Here is a 24373-nt window from a genome sequence, read left to right as displayed (position 1 = left end):
GTGCCATTTGTATGCAAGAGTGACATTTCGTTGTATTATGTGCCAATTCGAAAAAGTTATGCGAGTATTCTCTCCCCTTAACAGGTTCATTATTTTATAATTAAGTTTAGGTTTCTGATATAATTTTGAATAATTACAAAATGTATCAATTCAATATATTTCAGTTTTTGTTATTGATGTATTAAAAACATTGATATACGAATATAATTTCATAAATTTGAAACGTTTAAAATGATTACATACCAATATAAAGAACCGTTCATCATTTTTGAAAAAGACTATGAACGAAAATCGATTAATTTACCTTCCCTTGGTGACAGATTGATTGGGAAATGAACCAGCGTAATACAATGGTAATCACAGAGAGGGAACAGCAAGCGCTTTTTAATTGTAGCTTATTCAACGTTAAAACAATTTTCCACTATAAACGAATGTTACTTTATACAAATATAAGGACTTTGTTAGCTAAATCTACAAATTTAATTAGATATTATGATTTTTATTGCAATAGATTAATATGCTACACAATAGGGACATTTAAATTGACCAGTTGGTATTGTTAGATTTAAATCTACCTTGATGCTACCTGTAAAAAAAATTATTCACCTAACCAAAAGTTTCAGCATGCTTTTTTCCTGAACTTTTTTTTACCTAGGATTATTCTATTGAGAGATTTTTATTTTACTGTCATTCAAAATCTTATGAGTGATCAAGCCAAACAAGAATGACTTTATCATATATTTTATTTTCTTGCAGTTAATTCAAAATTGAATGACCTAAAATGCACTACATTTCATCTAAATGTTTGCATAGCCACTACTAGCAGTGTTTAATACCCCGAATAATCCAGTCGTAATATTTCACTCACTTTAATGAAACCTCAAAATCATATTTGAATAAACAATTTCATTTATTTTTTACACTAATATTTGACATCTCATCCAGAATTCCAAAGATTTTAAATAATTCCCAATTTTATTCATTTTTCACTACTTCACTAGATTTTTTTCTAAATCCATAGTATGAATTCTGATTAACTTCCAATGATATCCTAATTTAACAGGTGCAGAATCTATACATAATTCAGAATCATTTCCATTACTATATTCCAAATAGTTATCCTCACTTATATTTTGTAAAATTTTATTTATATTTTTACTGTATATCACCTGATTTTAATATATCCACAGTAAACATTTTATTTCATTTCCTATAATAAATTTCCAAATCAAACAATATTTGATTCAGAATTTTATAATGACTATTAACAATTTCACATTCACTTAAAACATTTCCTCACGTTAGGAATATTTTAGAATATTTTACTTCCATTTTTCACTTTATCACTAGATTAGACTATATCCACTGCATTACTTCAACATTTTATTTCATTTCCTATAATAATTTCCAAATCAAACAATTTTGATTCAGAATTTTATAATGACTATTTCCAATTTCACATTCACTTTTAAAAAACATTTCCTCACGTTAGGAATATTTTAGAATATTTTACTTTCATTTTTCACTTTATCACTAGATTAGACTATATCCACTGCATTACTTCAACATTTTATTTCATTTCCTATAATAATTTCCAAATCAAACAATATTTGATTCAGAATTTTATAATGACTATTTCCAATTTCACATTCACTTTTAAAAAACATTTCCTCACGTTAGGAATATTTTAGAATATTTTACTTTTATTTTTCACTTTATCACTAGATTAGACTATATCCACTGCATTACTTCAACATTTTATTTCATTTCCAAGATCCCATTTAAAAAGGGAATCATCTTAAATTTGTAATAGATCCCAAAATTAATAATGAATATTTCAAAAATCACATTTAAAGCCACAGAAACATGTTGGATGAACACACACTATATCTCCTACTTGAATTCCAGTTTTGAAATTTTTAAATCTTTAACATAACTAAATCCCATCGTATGAAAAATTGAATTTCCTTTAGTGAACACAGCATTTTATGCACAAAACTCCCATTAATATTATAATAGATTTCAAATAAAAAACACATCAAGGTATACTCCAAAATTATTTTGAATTTTATATGTACAACATCATATGTAAGCCCCACAAAACGGTTTGAATGAATTATTTCCTCCTTGATGTCCTTCATGACAATAAAATCTTGAAAGAAACACATCACATTTTAAGAAGCAAAATTGCTATAAAAAGTCTGAGTAGTCAATTCAAATAAAATAAATCCAATATTGTACACACAATGACACCAAAAGATTTAAAATATTGCAAATAATAATCCAAAATGAGAATCTTGAAGGGTCATGTGAAGAAAAGAACAACATATCTCTCTGAAAATTTAAACTGTAAACACCTGAGCAGCTAATCTTGTTTCACTGGCAGCTGGACAATACTATGTATAAGGGTTAGAATTTTAAGGTAGCACAATACAAAGATTTTTTTACTTCCAATCACTAACCTTTGAAATGCTGTAACTTTCTTATGAATGCATAGAAAATAATAAAAGAGGTATATATAGATAGATAAAAGATTAATCTTTTAAATGAATGCAATATTTGTATTATGCAATCATTATGTAATCAATTATTATGTAATTAGTGGCAAAATCTGGGTAAGTTCACTTGAATGAATTTAGCTCTATCCTCTCTTTAACTATACAGAAAATTTTAAGGAAATCTTAATCAACACATCATGGGCTTCAAAAGGGTGTCTCAAATTGTCCCTATGGGATTCCATTCTCTCATAAATCTCTAATTAGTGTAAACATCCTAACCACATAAAAGAAGATAATGTTTAATTAGGTGTAAAACTTGTTCTATACATTCTATCTAAAATCTGAGACACCCTTTTGTAGATAATGGCCATAGGAACAACATATAATAAAATCAACCCTCTAGGGATACCTATGCAGAAGCTAATTTCATTTGAAAGTGGAAATTTGGTGAAAAATATTTTAGACACAGTTAACATTATAATTGGCTACATAATTGTTGCATAATACTAACATTGCATTAAATTGAAAGAGTATTCTGTTAGCTATCCAAAACTACCACTTTTATAAATTTTCAAGTATAATTAAGAAAGTTACAGCATTTTAAAACTTGGGAGTTGGAGTTATAAAATCTTTGTATTGTGCTACCTTAAAGAAGCATTTTGGTGTAAAAACAGTTTAAATTTTCAAACAAATTAATACATATTTATTTTAATCTTTTACTGATTTAGAATTTTAGGTAAAAAATAGATAAATCATATATATCAGGGATTTAAAACAATGAAAACCAAAACTATTTTCTTCCCTATCAATTTTTAATAGAATAATCCTAGGTAAGAAAATCTTCAGGAAAAAAGCATGCTGAAACTTTGGGTTAGGTGAATAAAAATCTGTACAGGTAGAATCAAGGTATATTTTAAATCTAACAATACCAACTGGTCAATTTAAATGTCCCTATTGTGTTGACAATTTTAAAAACAGGTTGAGCTATAGGTAAAAATTTACAGTAACACCTATAAGCATCTCACTGTAAATTGCATTTCAAACAAACACATTTCCTTTTAAAAAAACATTAATCATTGATTTTCATATCCTTTGAGGATTATATTAGCTGATATAAACATTTGATATAAATTTCATTAAATTATACAAAAGATGAACCAGTATATTTCAAGAACTCTTCAAGTCATAGCATAATGATATTACAAACAAACATCTAATGACAGTTCAAATATCTCAGGTCAACCTTGTTGGACTTTTCAAAACAAAACATACTTCTACTTTTAAATATATATATATATGTAACATTAAATAAAGTGAAAATAAATAAAGTACTTACAATATGTGCATGATTCACTTTTTTAACTGAAAATAAAAATAACAAGTTATTCCATGTTTTTAGCTATTTCTCTAATTGCTTGCAGTTTAAAGGTTTTATTGGCTTGCTTGCTTTTTTTGTATAAATGTTTGCTACATTTGTAGAAAAGAGGAAATCCATGTTCTGTAATTTTAAATCTAAAAAGCTATCCAAACAAATCATTTAAATCAAAGACAATTTAAATGAGATTTTTAAGAAACTGTTTTTGATTTATATTTGCTTAAATTTTGCCCAGTAATCAGAGGAGAAGATTTTTGTATAAGTGATTAATGACGGACGATGACAGACGACGAACACTGGAATCCAAGTGATGAGAAAAGCTCCAGGTGGGACGAAAATGGGAAAACTATTCAATAAACTACTATTATATTCGTAAAACAAGAAAGTGCCCCAAGAACACAAATGCCCCATCCCCATTTTCATTTTCTATGTTCAGTGGACTGTGAAAATGGGATGAAATCTCTAATTTGGCATTAAAATTAGAAAGATCATATCACAGGGAACATGTTTACAAAGTTTCAAGTTGATCGGACTTCAACTTCATCAAAAAGTACCTCGACCAAAATCTTTAAGTAAGAACTGACAAACAGACTGACGGATGGACAGACAAACAGAAGGACGCACATACCATAAAACATAATGCCCATAAATGGGGCATAAAAACTACTTAATGAGAAGCTTTAAGAGATAAGAAAGATTTAAAATAACTAATAAAATTGCTTTCAATGTTAATCTTAGTTTGAAAATCTTTCTCAAATGTATGCAGGTCTATTCATCAGAAATTATACAATTGTCATCTTCTTGTATATTGGTCATTAAAATCAGATTGAAGAGGAATGAATTTGTCTATTCAAAAATATAGAAAATGGATTACAAGATATATTATGAACATTACAAAATTTTCTAGCTTTTATAAATTCAAAAACAAAATTCTGATTAAATTCATCCCATTTCTTTACATACCGGTAATCACATCCTGCATTATATAGAAGTTCTAGCTAAAACTGGACGAGTAAGATGTCTAAACTATGAACTCTATGCCCAATGTCTTTTGGACAGGGGTAAAACATTATGTCCCTTGACCTATAGACTTGAGGTCAGGAAAGAATGCAATAAATAAATATTGTACATGAAGTAAGAAACTATAATGTATGTAGCAAAACACACCTTAGAAATGACAAGGATTGAACTATGAGGTATTGCTCACTTGATATCCAACTTTAAATAGTCAATTAACAGGAAGTTTAAGAGCAACAAATGTGAAAATGTACCAAGAGGTAAAGAATGCTCACATAAATGTTGATAATAAGGATGTTTGCTTCTTTGTTTCAAAATAACAAGCTTTTTGAACATGTTGAAAGACTGTTATAAATTGATAGAATAAATAAGGTATATGGACAATATTCAAATCATTTTCTATTTTGTATTTCCATCGCAATATTTGAAAAGAAATCATAAATATATTTTTAGAAAACTTTAGTCTTCTATTAACAAAAGGTCAAAGAGCAAAGAATAAAAAAATGCAACACAAGGAGAAGGTATGTTCAGATAAAGCCTCATATAAAAATTCCTGAATCTTTGATTGACATGTACAGCTCCCATGAAAAAAAAGACAAAACCATTGCAACTGTGAGTTATACATGTTATAAGAATAAAAGTATTGTGTAAACAAGAAGTTGTTGATGTTGATCAAGGATAACAAAAACATATCACATATATAGTATAACATGTTCACGTTAAGCCTGATTCAAACTTCTGGCAGATATAGTTTGTAGTGATGTAGAAATGTGACGGATATTTCACTGGACTGAAGGCCATAGGAAATAGGATAACAAAAATACTGAACTCTGAGGAAAATTAAACAAGAGGCTCTCAAGAGCCTGAATCGCTCACCTGAATTTTTTTGGTTTAATCTCTCATCAATGATTATTTTGGCTTTTCAATTTATTTAAATGTTCTTTGAATCGTCCTATTTTCTTCAAAAGCAAAAAAAAAATCATTTTCTCCTATGTTCTATTTTAGCCATAGGAGCTATGTTTCTTGACATACAAGGAAATGAAATATAAAATTTATACTAGATACTCTGAAACTCTAAAACTCATTTAGCCTAAGTTTGGCTGAAATTGATACAGCAGTTTCAAAGGAGAAGATTTTTTAAAGTAAGTCAACATGATGAACAAATTGTGAAAAATTGTCATTAAAGGACAATAACCCCTTAAGGGGTCAATTGACAATTTTGGTCATATTGACTTATTTGTAGATCTTACTTTGCTGATCATTTTTGCTGTTTACAGTTTATCTTTATCTATAATAATATTCAAGATAATGACCAAAAACTGCAAAATTTCCTTAAAATTACCAATTAAGTGGCAGCAACCCAACAATGGTTTGTTTGATTCATCTGAAAATTTCAGGGCTGATAGATCTTGACCTAATGAACATTTTTACCCCACGTCAGATTTGCTCTAAATGCTTTCGTTTTTGAGATATAAGCCAAAAACTGCATTTGACCCCTATGTTCTATTTTAAGTAACGGCGGCCATGTTTTTTGACGGATCAAAAATCGAAGCACACACTTTGTGCAGGATACTCTAAGGAACAATCATGCTAAGTTTCATTCAAATCCATTCAGTAGTTTCAGAGGAGAAGATGTTTGAAAAATTGTTAACAACGACAGACGACGACGACGGACGCCAAGTGATGAGAAAAGCTCACATGGCCTTTTAGGCCAGGTGAGCTAAAAATGATAGTCCTTTATCAAATGTGAAAATCAAAAGCTTAAACACATCAAATGAATAAATAACAATGTATCAAAATTACTGATTGGTACAGGCAATTTCATATGTAGAAAATTGATGGAAAGACAGGTAGGGGAAAGAAAACACTGTTTTACCCTTCCTCAGGGATGGTGCAGGCCTGTTTCAAATGATCATAAGAGGAAATATTTAAAAGTAATAAAAACTTACAGTAACTATTATTCACTATCTTTGGATCTATAGAAGAAGAAAAAGAACACTTGATAAAATATGTAACATTTTCAAACAACAATTCAATTTTTAGATTTATATAATGTTTTTCGAAAATCGTGTATTGAGATTTATTTTCAAGTATTATGTACACATGTTCACTAAAAAAAAAAGAAGGTGGGGTTAACTATATATATATAAATATTTAATATTGAAATTATAACATGTGACAAAATTAAAAATGCATTATCCAACAATTATCTTAAACTATTTTAATGAAATAAAAAATTGTAAGCACTGAAGGGTAAACATTGCTTTCATTTTGTATTTAATGAATTTTCAAATAAAACTTTGAATTGTATATTGATAGGCAAATTTTATCTTCTTTTGCTCATGATTAAAAATTTGTAATTGAATCTACTTTATAACAGATGCATACACCATATTAATCATGTAACTTTAAGAAAAATAATTTAAAAATCTTTACTCAAAATGAAATTATCAGTTGTATGATATTTTTAGTTAAGGTGCATTTAGTGTATTAAGTGCCAGTCTGCCTAAGTATCAGGCAGTGGTGAAAACATGACCATAAAAAAACACCCAATTTGACATTGATTTCAGTTCATAAAATGTAGTTATGCACAAAAATAACATTCATTTCCATTTTCTGTTCTGGTAATAGAAGCTACAATTTGGTTGAAATGCACTAGAAATTAACGAATAAGGGGAGATAACTCTGTAATTGTCTATCCTTCTAACCAATTTTCTGACCAAGTTATTGATATTACCAGACACACACAAACTAAAGACCAATTATTTTTAACTCAGGATGATGGTTAGTGTTTTGATTTTTACCTAAATTGCCTGATTCTTACAAAGACTGGCACTTAAAGTTGTAAATTCTCTTCATTCAATAAGTTATTCTTGCAAATTCAATAGACATATGTGCAAAAAAATTGTAACCTTGACACCACAAATGCATAAATTGCCATTTAACATTAAAAATGTGTTTTCTCTAATTGTGAAAAATGATACTGATAAAAAAAATGTTTCTCATTTCAAACAAGATGTAAAATTAACATAAGAAAAGCTGAAGATTTTAACATATTTGAAAAGTTCTTACTTTTAGCTCTTACAACCAAAAAAATTGCATTGCTGTAAACTGCATCTTCTGTTGCTCCTTTAAATAGTACATGGCAGGAATAAAATCCCTCATCCTTTTTCTTTGTTTTCTTGATTGTAAGGGATGGATATTCTGGATGTGAACCATGATAGCGTCCTTTTTTATGTATTTCGATAGGTGTTCCTAATGATTTACTGTCAGGAGATTCTTTTCTGTACCACTTAATATCTGAGATATCTCGTTTATCTTCTAAATTGACTTTTAATATTGCAGTGTCTCCAAGATAAACTTCACAGCTGTCCTCAAGGTACACTGGAAAATTAATCAGCAAGGATCCTATATTAATCTTCACCGTCTTAAAATTTTGAGTCTTCCTTAAACTTCCATTTATTTAATCAATTTGTTTTTAATGTTTTAAAAAACCTTTAAAAATTCTGCTTGACAACCGATCAGACAATAGTTTTTTATGTTGACTAAAGCCAATATTTAAAGTAAATAATTTTTTAAAAGATGTTCAATAGGTAGTAGATTGTCTTTCAAATTACAACTGTGGTATAAGGATCTTAATGATAATGTAAGGATAAATTAATGGGTTTCTAGGAGCTAAATTGACAGTCATTATCCTTACAATGGCTTCCATCTTAATGTATAAATAAATTAGGTGGAGTAATGGGGAGATAATTTTGACAAAAAAGAATCTTGATAACTTTGTTTGCAGTGGTACAATAATAAAATGAGATTTTTCAATTGCAATCAAAAACATAGCCATTTTCTAGTGAGGATGGAGTTACATTATGTCTCAAAGAATACATTGTTGCAAAATCTGTAGTTAAAACATAGGAAAAAAGTTTAAAGTTAAAACAAAAGTTTATTTTTTCAACACAATTATTCAAATTGAACAAATAATTGATCGATTTAATGTAAACAAATACCTTTAGATGCAACAGGGCTCATCTGCAAAAAGTCTTCATCTTTTGCAATTGTAAGACTGCCACTGCTGCCCTCTTTAAACATTAAAAAAAAATCAATGATATTTTATTCATCAGTATGAACAATTATCCTAATACATGTATCTTTTGTATAAAATCAACCATAAAAACTCTTTTTCTTCAAATTAAGGTGGTACCTAACACTTTAACTAAAATTAATTTGGCTCATTTAATTTTCTTAAAATTTTGACAAAGTATTTACTTTGACCCTTTGACAAAAATATAAAAATTTCAAAAAATTTGAACCAACTGTTTAATCAGAAAAATTACACTGGTTATATAGCAGTTTGACAAACACTTATTTTGATCATTGAGAAGCTTAATATTCCCTTATGAACACATTGTCATTAAAACGTTCTGCTGATTTTACAGAGTTATCTCCCTGTAGTGTTAGGTACCACCTTAAGGTAGATGGGGTATCTAAATTATAATCCATAGAATCTTTTAATAATTTGCCACAATGTAGTTCATATCCTGCTTGTTTAAAAACATTAATAAAAAGAATGGGTCACCGGACTTATTTTCACACTACAAGTTGTGCAAAATTGTCAAGATTTTGTATAGATTATGCATGGAAAACCCAATTTTCCGCCATAAAACGCAAACCACACCATAGAATTTTGAGATAAAATATGAGAAGATAGCTCCAATATTATGCTTTCAGATAAGAAAAAGAAAAAATGGGGCCACCGGACTCATTTTCTTGCTACATGTAAAAATGGGTAAATTCCTAACACATTCTATTGTAAAAGTAACACTATCTGAATTATCTGCCCTTGCATTTGAGTTGCCTCCCCTTATTTGACAAAGTTGGAAAAAAATGAATCAAACAAAAGAATTCTTTTTTTTTGTAAAATACAATCATAAATATGATCAAACATGGCATTTTCTATATTTTAATGAAAATTCTTACACATGAATTACCTACTACTATAAAAATTTGCACATTTCATCAAACATCTAGACCTTGTTTTCTAGTATTTCAAAATCCAAGATGGAGGAAGACACCCTATCTACCTTAAGCATATTATTATTACTTCAAGCTGAAAATGTTTAACCATTCTATGTTCATGCTATTTCTTAATTAATTCATTAAATCATTGTTACACTCATTTGAGTATACAGACAGATTCACAGAAAGACAAATGAACAAACAAAGAAACTCACAGACTCCTCCAATCCTTAAGCTGCTAGAAAGTGGATTGTAGAATAATCTTCTTTTCTGATTTTAGCATATAATAAACAAAATTTCCTATACACTGTCAACTGGATTTAGAGATATCCTTGTATATTGGACTATGTGTCTAGAGTTGTAATAAAATGTTAGTAATTTTATACAAAAAACTTTCAATACATCAATATGTGTCACTGCTCCTCTACCATAAGTCTTTAATTTATAAAAATAAAATGTTTACCTTTTGTCCTGTAGACAACTGTATTTCTATCACCAACAAAAAAGTTTTCAGTATCAACAGCATAGTTAGTATTTCCCTCTGAAAAGGAATAGAAATTACAAATTTTTATACAAGATTATTTTTTTTTTCGAAATAGTTCTCATGAACTTATAAATATAATTTCCATGTGCATTCAAAATGTATTTAGCAAATATGGATTAAAAGGTTATAACAAATCCTATCTGAAACAACAAAGAAATGTAGCAAACAACTTCTATTGGTTTACATGTATATATATTTGTGTTTGGTTTCAACTGCTTTATTGAATAAATTTCAAGATTGTTATAGTTCAATCAACAAAGATTGATATGACTCGTTTTACATCATAATCATACTGATAAAGGATATCTGTTATCCAAAATATTGAACATTTGATTATTTGATTATTTGAGGTGATGCTGTACCCTTTTAGACTTGTTTATATATATTTATATATACATAGAAGTCCTAATATGTTGGTATATCTTGGTCACTTTGGTATCATTTGTTTATCTCTTTTTTTAAGTAAGTTAGACATTTTAAAGTCATAAGAAACGAGTGACTGGTGAAAAATAATGTTCTTCCAATTCTTGAACCAATGCATACAAACATCATAAACTTAGTCTTCTGTGCTCGAATTTATCCTTTTTTTTCGTGTAAATTTAGTAAAAACGTCAATTTTTTTTCAATCTGTTAGTGTTGTTGTGAAAATATGGCAGGTAATTAAAGTTCGTGTTTCAAAGCCAAAGTTTAACGATTGTCACCTGTTTGTCAACAATTGACGAAAAATAAACAAAACAGCATGGAAATTGAGCACCTGTTTAACATGTAAATTCAGATAATAGTTTATTTAAAGGACATCCATGCATATTGTGATCACCAGATTTTTACGAGATTGGTTACACTGAGGTCACTTTGCATACGTAAAATATGTTGAGGGAATTGTTTCCTGGAAGGAAGCGATTCAAATAAAGTAAACTTCTTCTAATATGAATAGATTAAAGAATTTTCTTCAGAAAAAAATATATGTATATAAGTTTTATAATGAAAACTATCCATTGAGTTATAAAAAACATATGCATTATTTTTTTTGATTTGAGGTTTCTTATGACTTTAAAAGACAACCTGTTTTGGATATACATCTTGTGTTACTAATATGATATAGGATCCTTAAGAAAAAAAAGTTGTAGGTCATTAAGTACAGTAATGCGCCATAATTTGGGATGGGACAGCTTTATCAACAGAGGCACAATTGCAAAAATTACTTACATGGTTGAGAAATTTGAAAACTGATTTTTTTATAGTCAAAAGTTTGTTGTAAATGAAATAAAAATAATAAATATAAAAACTAAAATAATTCATACCCAATACATTCAGGTATACATATGTAGTGCTTTTCTCTTCAAGATGTTCTGCTCTACATGGTAATGTGTATTTCAATTTATATGTTATTTTACAGCGATAAAATGCCTTGTCCTTGTCACTGACATCCTTTATCAACAAAGATGGGTGAAGTGGAAGTTTTGATCCTCCATATTTACTCTCAGTTTCAGTCAGACTGACTTCTTCTTCATCTGCAGTTTCCTCATTTTTAAATTTGACCCACTTTAAATCTGTCACTTCATATAATATAGTATCATCCTTAAATGTACACCTAATACTGCAGGTAGATCCTTTTTGGGCATGAATTATACTTTTGTGAACTTCAATCAATGGAGTCTCTATCAAAAGACATTAAATATTCACATTAAAACTTTAATCATAAAACACAAAAGACATAATTAAAAAGACACTAAGATGTTATCTAAGCAAATAAGGCACCAATGTATCTATTTAAAGATTCAGAGAAAAAAACAATCTAAACTATACAAAGGTAGAGTAATAAACTATTTTTATCATTTCATTTCATTGATTTAGGTCGTGTTGACGATGCAAGCCAGCTTCATGTTTAACCCCGCCACTTTCTGTATGTATGTGCCTGTCCAAAGTCAGTAGTTGTTGATTGTTTATGTGTTACATATTTGTTTTTGTTTTTTCATTTTTTGTATATAAATTAGGCCGGTGTCATATGGTATTTTGAACCCCCTAAAAAGTGAACCCGTGGTATTTTGACCCCGGGGTCATTTTTCACATATGGTATTTTGAACCCCCCTGCGGTATATTGAACCCCCTGTTTTTGATAAATAGTATTGCAGATAAACTAATTTACAATTTATTGGCTATCATTTTTTTTAATTTGTAGTTTTCTCATTTGAATTGTTTTACATTGTCATTTCGAGGCATTTTATAGCTGACTATGCAGTATGGGCTGACTATGTAGTATGCTCATTGTTGAAGGCAATACAGTGACCTATAGTTGTTAATTTCTGTGTAATTTGGTCTCATGTAGAGAGTTGTCTCCTTGGCAATCATACTGCATCTTCTTTTAAATATTCATCTTTCTTTACAGTAATTGCAAAATCTTGAACTGAGAGTTACTGCTCAATAATGATACCAGTGCAATAAGATGGAGATGAATGCATACACACATGACATACATATTTTCATTTAAAATAGGTTATATTTCATCGAACTATTTTACGAAAGTAATCGAAATGTAATCGAAAAGTAATTGATGATTACATCATAATTTTTGCTGCAATTGATTAAATTACGATTACATGCAATGGAAAATGTCTTTGATTACAGATTACTGTCGATTACTGAAAAAAATGTAATCAATTGCAATAGATTACAATTACCCTATCCCTGGTATACAGACTTTTTCAGTTTTCTCTGTGTGTCTGGTGCATGTTGGTTTATACCATGATACATGATAAAGGCAAACTACAGTTAAAGAACTTTAGCTAAAAATTTACCATTTTTTCCATTTGTAAAGCAGCATGATAGCTCTAGAACCATTAAAGTGACATCAACAAAAAACAAACTTGATCTGTATTTTGTGGTAATAAGAATTGTGTATAAGTTAAATAACATTAAGTTTAGGCAAACTAAAGGTAGAGAATGGAAACTTGTAAAAGAGCATAACTGTAGAAAGTTTGAAGTTACACCACCAAAATTCAAACTTAATCTGTGTTTTGTGAAAATAAGCATTGTTTAAGTTAAATAACATTTGGTTGAGTAAAAATAAAGTTAAAGTTTAAACAACAGAAACAAACAAGAATGTGTCCCCAGTACACGGATGCCCCATCCGCACTTTCATTTCTATGTTCAGTGGACCATGAAATTTGGGGAAAAATCTCTAATGTGGCATTAAAATTAGAAAGATCATATCATAGGGAACATGTATACTAAGTTTCAAGTTGATCGGACTTCAACTTCATCAAAAACTACCTCAACCAAAAACTATACCCTACAACTCGCACTATCATTTTCTATATTCAGTGGACCGTGAGATTGGGGTAAAAAATCTAATTTGGCATTTAAATTAAAAAGATCATATCATAGGGAACATGTGTACCAAGATTCAAGTTGATTGCATTTCAAGTATATTAAAAACTACCTTGACCTTAAACTTTAACCTGATGCCGGACAGACAGACGGACAAATGGACCAACGGACACACAGACCATTAAACACAATCGTTGGTGTGGCACAAAAAAAATCAGAGTTAGATATTTATAAGTTTGATAGTTTTAGAAATCAAGATTATACTGTTGTGCCAAACTAGTAAAAAGTTATCAAGGCTATAAAAAGAGTTTCCCAAATAGGTACGTTTATTATTATTTATTTAACCTGAAGCCACTACGGCAGGGGCATAAAAATCTTTCCTTAATCATAATAGAGAATTTTATGCCACAAGTAATTATAGTTTGCGTTATCCAAATAGAACAATTAATTGTTAACTTAATACATATAGGTCTTTAAGAAAAATATTTAGTTAGTCTTGATGTCAGGTCATTATAACTAAGTGTAGCAAATAATAGACATATTTTATGAAAAATACGGCTTAAATAGTACTAAACAAGACATTGAACAAAGCAATTTTTATGCCCCACCTATGATATTTATTCAATTAAAGATTTTTTTGCTGTTGTGCAATACACTGTGCTGTTGCCCAATACTTAGTAAATCTGTTGTCAGACTATAAACAAACAAAGTTTCATAAGAATTACTGAAAGCATTTTTGAGTAGTTGTCTGAAAACTGGGTAATCCCCCCTTTTTTAATGAATAAAACCCCATAACTCAGAAATGTAAAAACTAAAATTTATAAAATTCTTCATGGAGCTTACATCAATAGATATAAACAATTCACCAAAAATTTCATGAGAACTGCTGTAATCATTTTTGAGTTATTGTCAGAAAACTTGAAATTCACCCCTTTTTGTCAGGCCTTCGACTTAAGGTGGCTAGGGAGTCTTAATTAAAATTGATAGAATTTTTTGATAACTTGTCAAAATGAAGTTTTTATCGTGCTTTTTTCAAAGATATATTAAACAGTATGGGTCACCGGACTTTATTTCACGCTACAGGTTGTGCAAAATTGTCAGATTTTGTATAGATTATGCATGGAAAATCAAATTTTGTGTGATAAAAAGAAAACGTTCTATCAGAACTTTAAGATAAAATGTGAGAGTATTGCTCTTATTACATGTGTTCAGACAAGTAAAAGAAAAAATTAGGTCACTGAACTTGTTTTCTTGCTACATGGGTGAATTCATAACACTTTCTATTATAAAAATTACTTTTATTTGAGTTATCTCCCCTTATTTGGCAAAGTTGAAAAAAATCTAATCAAACACAAACAAGGTGTTTTTGAGAAATTACAGATGGCACCTAAACAAATATGTATACTAGTTCAGTGATAATGGACGTCATTCTAAACTCCAAATTATACACAAGAAACTAAAACGAAAAATAATACAAGACTAACAAAGGCCAGAGGCTCCTGACTTGGGACAGGCGTAAAAATGCAGCGGGGTTAAACATGTTTATGAGATCTCCACCCTCCCTCAAACCTCTAGCCAATGTAGAAAATAAAGCGCATAACAATATGCATTAAAAGTCAGTCTTGTTTATGTTCATAAGATAGTATCCAGAAGTAAATTTTGTAAAAATAAAATTCCATTTTTTCAGTATTTTATTTATAAATGGACTTATTTTTTCTTCCATTTAACATTACATACAGTCTGCAGTTAAAGTTTTTAAAACATTATAAGATTCATAAACTATCTTGGATTTTTACCCAACTTGTACAGAAGCGTCTTACAATCAAAAGAGAGTATCAAGAGGAATACTTTTATTGATTTTTTTCTTCATTTTTGTTGAATGTGCGATTAACAGCAAAAGTAGGTGAGAAACTGGGTTCCGCGGAACCCTTACAAATTTTTTAATGAATAAAACCCCATAACTCAAAAATGTAAAATCTAAATTTTATAAAATTCTAAAGGCAGCTTACATCAATGGTCATAAACAATTCACTCAGGTTGTACTTAATGCACCCTCCGCTTTACATTGAACAAAACAATATTTTTAATCTGATTTAAACTTACTTTTCAAAGCTCGATAAACCATGATAACTGCATATGTAGCTCCACATATAGCTAAACCAATGGTGATTGCAACCATAACAATTATAACTGTTTTATCACGACTAGTTCCTTGATCAACTGAAAAAAAGTTAAACTAAAGTCTAATAATATCCACTAGAATCAATGCAAATTTAAGAAATGATTCATGGCAGCCGTAGATTTGTTTTCATTTAACCATGGGTTGGGCATTTACATTCAATTATTTTACCCTGATCATTAGCGAGGGGTAAAATACGAATATAAATGCCCAACTCATGGTTAAATGAAAACAAATCTACGGCTGTCATGAACTATTTCGATTCTTACAGGACAAATTCGATAATTTTGATAACCATTAAAGCCCTATACATGCGATACTGTTTTGGCTGTTCCATTTTACCCAATTTTGATAATATTAGTAATATTATATAGTTCAATGATTATTTTTTTAATCGCATTTTTCACTTATATATTTTCATCCAATGTAGTTTTATTCATTCTGAGGCATACAAGATGCCTTAAAACGCCCAGTATTTACATTTGATTTTTTGTTTACGGAAACATATTTGTGAAGTCATCTTGTTTTGTTGCCAAGCCAAGACAACATCATCATTTCGCAGAATTTTTGTTTTATGAAATTTTACCATGAAAAATAAATTGAAATGGACTGATTTGTTTTTTTTTTTGCTGTAGAATAGAGATAAATATATAATTGTATCTGAATCTTGGCCTTCGTAAACTTGGGATTTTGATGTCTAAAATTGAGAACATCTGGCAGTATAAATAAGTTGGTCGTAATGCGAAAAGTCATTTATGTGTACTACTGGATTTGCGCTAAAGGTAGATATATTGTGATTATACTGGTTGACGATAATAGGTAATCATATTAGAATAAAGGGCTGCGCTTTAGCGCATGATATGCCCGTTGTTTGAAAGACGACGGGCGTATAAAAATGGCAAAAAAGACTACAATGACAATGAGGAGCAGCAAGAAGATAACAGGGAAAGTGAAGATGGTGAAAGTGACTCTACTGAAAGTTATGATCTAAATGAGGAAGTAGGTGATGAAAGTAAGGATTTCATTGATGATGAAGATAAAGATTTCATTGATGATGAGAAGGCCTCTTCTGAGAATGAAAATGAGGATTTTTCTGATGATGAGGACAGTGATTACAGTGAAGAAGACACTGATGATTAAACCTAGTTCAGCTTTTCAATATTTAGCATAAAAAACAAATATCATTAACATTGGCATATAACATAGAAGTCTTCAATGCAATATAAGGAAAGTGATATCTGATTATGGGTTTTAGTAATTCTATGGCTGATTTCCAAATTTTTATAGTAGTTTGAAAGAAGGTAATTTTCTTGGGGTATATTGCTCATAGTTAGATTCTGTTGAACACAGTAAGGAATCCATACTAAATTATACAAAGATGTATGCAAAAGTTGTTCAAATGGTGCTTAATATGGTGGATAATGATTAATATCTTTTTATTGTTTAGAATATTCACAAGATGATCATATTGATAAATGTTTAGGAGACTTGATTTCCTTATTTTTTTCATAAAATGACACCCTTTAACATTTAAGGAATATTTAGTCACATGATAGGATTTTCAAGTTGTCACTTGTTCACTTATTATGTGCTATTGTAGACTAGTTATGTTTTATAACATTTTTTATTGCGCTCAACCCTTCCACCGAAACCGAACTCTATAAAAAAGCTGCAATGCTAAGGTATCATTTGTGATTTCAATTGCAACCAATTTTAACAAGAGTAAAACATCCTATATGCAAAAACAGTATTTGATTTTTATCCATAGCTTAGATAGTAAAAATGTTATCATAAAATGATATATGCCTCAGGGAACAGTTAGTATCTCAGGGACTGCTAATGTGCTTTCATCCTTGCAACCATTCAATAATAGTACAAACGTATGACATTCATGGAACCTATTTTTTACAAGAAATTTAATGTTTTAAATTGAACTAAAGATTTTACAAATTTTATGTTTTCATCAGATTTTATTAAGTATAATTTGTTACATCAATTAGATATAAACAATTCACCAAAGTTTCAAGAACATTGGTGAAAGCCTTTTTAAGTTATTGTCCGAAGTGTTAAAAATCCCCCTTTTTTTATGAATAAAGCCCCATAAATCCCAAACTTAAAATCTGAAATTTATAAAAATTGAAAGGGAGCTTACATCAATAGATATAAACAATTCACCAAAGTTTCATGGACATTGGTGAATTTGAAAGCCTTTTTGAGTTATTGTCCGAAGTGTTAAAAATCCCCCTTTTTTTATGAATAAAGCCCCATTAATCTAAAACTTAAAATCTGAAATTTATAAAAATTGAAAGGGAGCTTACATTAATAGATATAAACAATTCACCAAAGTTTCATAGACATTGGTGAAAGCCTTTTTGAGTTATTGTCCGAAGTGTTGAAAACCCCCCCTTTTTTATGAATAAAGCCCCATAAATCCCAAACTTAAAATCTGAAATTAAAAAAAAACGAAAGGGAGCTTACGTCAATACATATAAACAATTCACTTAAGTTTCATGGAAATTGGTGAAATTGTTTTTGAGTTATTGTCCGAAGTGTGGACGACGGACGGACAGACGGACGGACAACGGTATACCATAATACGTCCCGTCTAAAAGACGGGCGTATAAAAAGTGATAAAGGGGGGGTTACTGACCATCTTTTTGGATATTACTGTGCCAACAGCACTTGCCAAATCATACCCTGTTCTAACCAGAAAACATTGAAATACATACCCTGTTCTAAACAGCAATATCGAAAAACATACCATGTTCTAGACATGCTCAGAAAATGTATACCCTGTCCTAGACCGTATAAAATAGATGCTGCTCTAGACCAGAGTTCTAGACTCTATCTTAGACAGTTAAATAAGCAATCCTGCTCTAACCAAATACTTTGTTTTAAAAAATGACCCTGTTCTCACCAGCAGGGCATGAAAAAGCGACTCTGTTCTAACCAGCAGACATGAAAAGGGACCCTGTTCTACCAGCAGGGTATGAAAAAACACCCCTATTTTGCAGCACACTCATACCAGTAAAATATAGAAATGACCCCCAGGGATTGGGGGTATCAACAAATATTCTACCAGATCATAAAAGCACATACACATTACAAGCAATGATGTCAAGGTCTTATATATGAAGTAAATCTGTTCAGTATTATTGGAAAATAAATGTGTGACAAATTTTTATGTGCATTCAATATATTGAAAAATTCAAGGCATCAACAACAAGGATGTAAGTGTCTGACAGATAGATAGTGTTCATTTGTGTCAACCTACTGACCAAATAGGAAACTATTTTGTTCAGTGGTACATGAGAAAAGTGAGACAAAATTAATATTTGAACAAATGACCAGACAGACAAGATGATTGTCATATAGCCATCTCACCTAGATGTAATATTTTCTTACACATTTTGGAAATAGTTTTTTGTCTTCTTATTTTGTCAATATATTCTTATTTTCAATGTTTTGAAATAATTTGACAATAGCTTATACATGCATTTGTTTGATAACCAAGTTCAAAATTTCTACTGCATTTCCAACCAACCACTCGGAATATCAAATTAAATGCATATCTAAAAACCCTATACATATGACAGATATATACATTACCTGTCTTCTTCATATCATTCGTTGTTACTAAAATAGGGACTTTAGTAGGTGTTTGCACTGGAACCTGACTAGGAAGTTGTGATGTTATATTGAAGCTTAATCTGAAATAGAAATTATTGTACAGGTACCGGTAATTAGACAATATTTCACATGAGCCGAACACACTAAATATATTATATATTTGAATATATTTTTAACTTTTTTATCAAGCAAGTTTTACTCTTATATCAACAGATCCTAAGGACTTATTTGTAGATCTGGTTTATGGTCATTTTGGCAGGTTTATTATTACTATTTAAATAAAATAACAAGAGTTGATATCAAGCGATATCACATTTTCACAAGTGGTAAAACCTATTTTTCTTATGGTCAACACTCTCAATGTGTTCAATGAAAAATTCCACAAAATGTTGATCTACTCTAGATCTGTTCCACATTCAGTATGACGTCATGTCTTTTTCCAGTGTCAAACTTCAACATCAAACATTTTTGAGATTTTTTGTAACCTTCAGAATGTTATAAAATGTGACAAAAAGAAGATTGTCAGGTGAAATATGTGAGTGCTTTGTATATTATTAAAGAAATCACTATGTCGGTTGCCATGGACAAAATGTATATCGTCTTAACCTGTCTATATGTAGCCCTCCAGAAGTCATTTTGGTTGTTTTTGTTTTTCACCCCATAAATTTAGTATTTTGGAAAATAAGTAAGTTCACAATATATATTTCTAACATCAATATATTTGGACTCCATATCCACAACTATTGAATAAAACTGACTCACGTTGTACTCTGGACAATGTCTTCACAAGCTAGCGCCATCTCAGGTCTATATTGTCCATCTGGACAAGCATCAACACATTCATACACTTCAAAAAGAGAAACAAACACTTTAGAATTAAATTTTTCATCAAATATTTTGATAATACAATTTAATATTCACAGTGGTCATGCATTCACATCATTCTAACAACTTACATGACTTAAGAAGGTAAAAATAAATGACTACCAAAAATAAGGGCTACTCAAGCAAAAATATTTAAGGCCAAATTTCGGAAGTTACTTTGAAAAATCATTGTCCTTAACCATATACAATTTTGAAATATAACAATGAGTCATTGAAATGATAAAAGCCTTCATCCTGTATACACTTTTTTGGAATGATCAAGATTATAAATGTACTATAAGCTCTGCTATGTAAGCCTTGAAAGAAAGAAATGATTGTTTAAGAATTATAAGGATTAACCATATTGCAAAGACTTTATTAAATCCTAATAAATATTTATATTTTCAAATCATCTAAAATCATTTACATCAATACAAAAAAAACGTACTCATATTTAGTTCTTGAGGTTTAGCTCCGTTTGGTTCTTCACACTTTTGTCTAAGGTGACAATTGTTGTGCTGTTCTTTGAAGCAAAATTCTCCAGCAGCCAAAGGTATTTCAGGTACATACATATTTATATAATCACAGTAACAAGTTGCATCCATTGTTGTGCTTCCATCTGAACAGACTTTCAATCCCTCCATGTTAGTACATTTCGATTTTTTATTGTTACAATGTTCAACCCCATTTTCTCTATACTTATTGGATTCAAATGAAACTGGCATAAAATAATCACTTTCACATTCAATTTCTTGCAGATCTTGTTTATTTAAATTGTATCTTGGCATATGACCTGAAATTGATTTATACATTATTAATAAAAAATCAAGGTGCAGGTGTTGAAAAAATAAAACATTGTGTGAAGTTCATCCTTATCATGCTTACCTTTGTATGCTTTTTGTATCTTCATCATGTTCGTGAGTTTCATAAATAAATTACTAAATCTTAAGTCGCAACATTGTTTTATAGTATCTTGTCTTTTCGACTTTTTGCATTTAGCCATGGTCTTATCTGCTTTAATAGACTAATGGTTTTTGATTGCCCTTTGGTTGTTACCTTTGGTTGTTACCTTTGGTTGTTACCTTTGGTTGTTAGCATTGGTTGTTACCTTTGGTTGTTACCTTTGGTTGTTACCTTTGGTTGTTACCTTTGGTTGTTACCTTTGGTTGTTACCTTTGGTTGTTAGCATTGGTTGTTACCTTTGGTTGTTACATTTGGTTGTTCTCCTTGGGTGTTACCCTTGGTTGTAATGAAGTACAAAAGCTTACACTCTGATCATAAAAATATTCAATAATTCTTACCTGTTGATATAGTTTCAGGTTTCATGCAACATTCAATGGTATAATTTGGATCTTGTTTTCCAAGTTCTGTGATAAGACAATGGTAGTTTAAGTGGTCTGTACAACGTTCTTTTGACCTAATATGCCAGTCATAAGAAGACTGTGGACAGCGAGGAACTGGAACAGGAGTTTGTTGACATCTACTACCCTCAGATACTCCCAAAAGAGTAAGAAACATCAACACCTATAAAAAAAATACATAATTAACTAGATGACCAAAATGATGGTAAATAACTGTGAAAATTGTATTTATTCTGATTCAAAGAATAATGTTGCAGAATTTGTTCTTACAAATCATTGCAAATAACAGATTAAACTACTGTATTTGGGCATGTATAGTCCATACTTTTTTTCCTTAAATATGGAATTTGTACAAGGGGTGCGGACTATACACAGATTTGAGTTATTTAAAAGAAAAGAATGTCAACACTGGAAGTGAAACAAGGCAGCCACAGTGAAGATCTCGTTCTTTGACTGATTCTTCGAGAAAAGAATTTGTAAGGGTTCTGCTGATCCCAGTGTCTCGCCTACTTTTGCTGTTAATCGCAGGCTCAACAAAAATGAGGGAAAAATCAATAAAAATATTCCTCTTGATACTATATTTTGATTGTAAGAAGCTTCTGTCCAAGTTTAGTAAAAATACAGGAAAGTTTATGAATTTAATAACTAATTTAACCAGGTGCTCTGCAGGGCACAGCTTTATACAACCGCAGTCGAACCCTGAACAGTTGGGGCAAGTATGGACACAACATTCAAGCTTGATATAGCTCTGAATTTGGATTTGACATAATATGAGTTTCTGACACAAAAGATCTTACAAATCTATTGCGCAAAATTGTGCAATTAAAGATTTCTTCTTTTAACTTTTCAAAAATTTGGAATTTGAGAAATTTGAAGAAAAAAAAAAGAAAAACTACTAACCCCCCCCCCCCCCTTTCTGCAATTAGTCTACAACTTGACATTTCTTTATGCATAATAAAAAAGAAGTGTAAGGAGGTAAATCTGAACATACCCAACATCGTATGTTAAATGTTTCAGAATTACCTCATTACACTGCTTTTAAATTGTCTTAATTAATTGTCCATTGATCAGAAATACCTAGTTTTTCCCCTTTTTTGCCCCTTATTGTGAAATATTTTGAGCCATCCATCCCCCCCACCCCCCAAGTCAACACTAACTGTCCCTTCATGGTATGAACTTGTGGTTTAATTTCAGAGAGATTCATACACTTAAACATAAGTTATTGTTTCAAAACTACAAAAATGATTATTTCATATTTATACATATACACAACTTTTTGTCCTGAAACAAGATAAATGCAGTTTTTGACCCCTTTGGGTCCCCAATTCCTCAACCTTTGGGACCATAACCCCTAAAATCAATCCCAAGCTTCCTTTTGTGGTTATAAACATTGTGTTAAAATTTTATTGATTTCTTTTTCCTTATTCAAAAGTCATTATCCGGAAACAATCCGTCCTCGGATGACGCTGACGTTGACGACGACGTGATACCAATATATGACCAAATATTTTTCAATTTTTGCAGTCGTATAAAAGCTTAAACAGATAAACAGATACAAAATTTTAACAAGTTTTCCTTCTAGATACTAGCTATAACCTCAGAGTGAATGGTTTTGTTTACTAAGTCCATTTACAAGTAAAATACAGAAAAAATGGAAATTTATTTTTACAAAATTTACTTCAGGATATTATATCTTATGATCATAACAAGCTTCTGTCAAAGTTTGGTGAAAATTCAGGATAATTTAAGAAAGTAATTAAAATTTCAAAAACCTTAACCACAGAGTGAACTTAACTACAATTTGAAGTGGCATTTAATAACTTTGTAATATTAATATGGCAACTATTTTATTCTTGTAATTAAAGATGCTAAGGTTTGTTCCATCTTTCTGTCCTAGTTTCCTAACTACTTTCAAATTTGTCATAAAAACATGCCATACAGTTAACCATGGGTGGATTTGGTTTCAAATCATGTTGTGGTCCCTTTTGACAATGTTTGAACACATAGCTCAAGTTTTTTATTTTTAAACATATTTTGTTTTCATATTTTTTTTTGGTTTGAGCATTCCTGATGAAGGTCAATAAAAATACTGTTTTTATAGTTGTTAGTTTCTGTATCATTTTGGTCTCTTGTAAAGAGAGTTGTCTCATAAGCAATCATACCACATCTTCTTTTTTATATTTTGGCCACTTCAAATATAAATTGCTATATTCATTTTTATGTATTTTACCTACAGTACAAGATGTGCCATATTACCATTTACCAAAATTTGGTCCCAGTTAAAATGATTTCAGATACAATAAATAGATGTGATGTTACTTTAAAACATCATACACAATACCATTATTTGGCAACAAAAACTGCATGTTTCAGACAATACACATTAACAATTTAATCCATTGTTTACCTTTAAGGCATTGTATGAATTTTTCTTCTCAGCCAGATTGAAACTCTTCATATTTCATCTTCATTTTCTAGAAATTAAAATATTTTTTATAAGTACATGTTTGTACAAGCATAAGTAAGCAATATGATTACAACCAACAGTTTAAAAAAAAAAGACAT

General features: G+C 30.0%; 1 protein-coding gene across 3 annotated transcripts in view; it reads right to left on the bottom strand.

The window, feature by feature from the left end:
• LOC143069023 (uncharacterized) overlaps positions 1 to 24373 on the bottom strand; it is a 47806-nt gene that overhangs the window by 15006 nt on the left and 8427 nt on the right. For 2 of the 3 annotated variants that reach the window (XM_076243451.1, XM_076243453.1), the window contains exons 2-13: positions 24216 to 24282; positions 21749 to 21971; positions 20896 to 21240; positions 20346 to 20430; positions 19563 to 19663; positions 15878 to 15994; positions 11749 to 12105; positions 10367 to 10444; positions 8895 to 8966; positions 7963 to 8274; positions 6840 to 6866; positions 3835 to 3860 (exon numbers count right to left, since the gene is read on the bottom strand). In XM_076243451.1, coding sequence (XP_076099566.1) covers positions 3835 to 3860; positions 6840 to 6866; positions 7963 to 8274; positions 8895 to 8966; positions 10367 to 10444; positions 11749 to 12105; positions 15878 to 15994; positions 19563 to 19663; positions 20346 to 20430; positions 20896 to 21240; positions 21749 to 21971; positions 24216 to 24266 — 1794 coding nt within the window. In that variant the 5' untranslated portion in view covers positions 24267 to 24282. The remainder of the gene's footprint in view (positions 1 to 3834; positions 3861 to 6839; positions 6867 to 7962; positions 8275 to 8894; positions 8967 to 10366; positions 10445 to 11748; positions 12106 to 15877; positions 15995 to 19562; positions 19664 to 20345; positions 20431 to 20895; positions 21241 to 21748; positions 21972 to 24215; positions 24283 to 24373) is intronic. The other variant, XM_076243454.1, reaches the window with a different exon arrangement.

This window comes from Mytilus galloprovincialis, chromosome 3 (genome assembly GCF_965363235.1).
Source record: "Mytilus galloprovincialis chromosome 3, xbMytGall1.hap1.1, whole genome shotgun sequence".
NCBI lineage: Eukaryota > Metazoa > Mollusca > Bivalvia > Mytilida > Mytilidae > Mytilus > Mytilus galloprovincialis.
The sequence above is the reverse complement of the archived record's forward strand: the minus strand, read 5'-3'. Positions and strand labels throughout refer to the sequence as shown.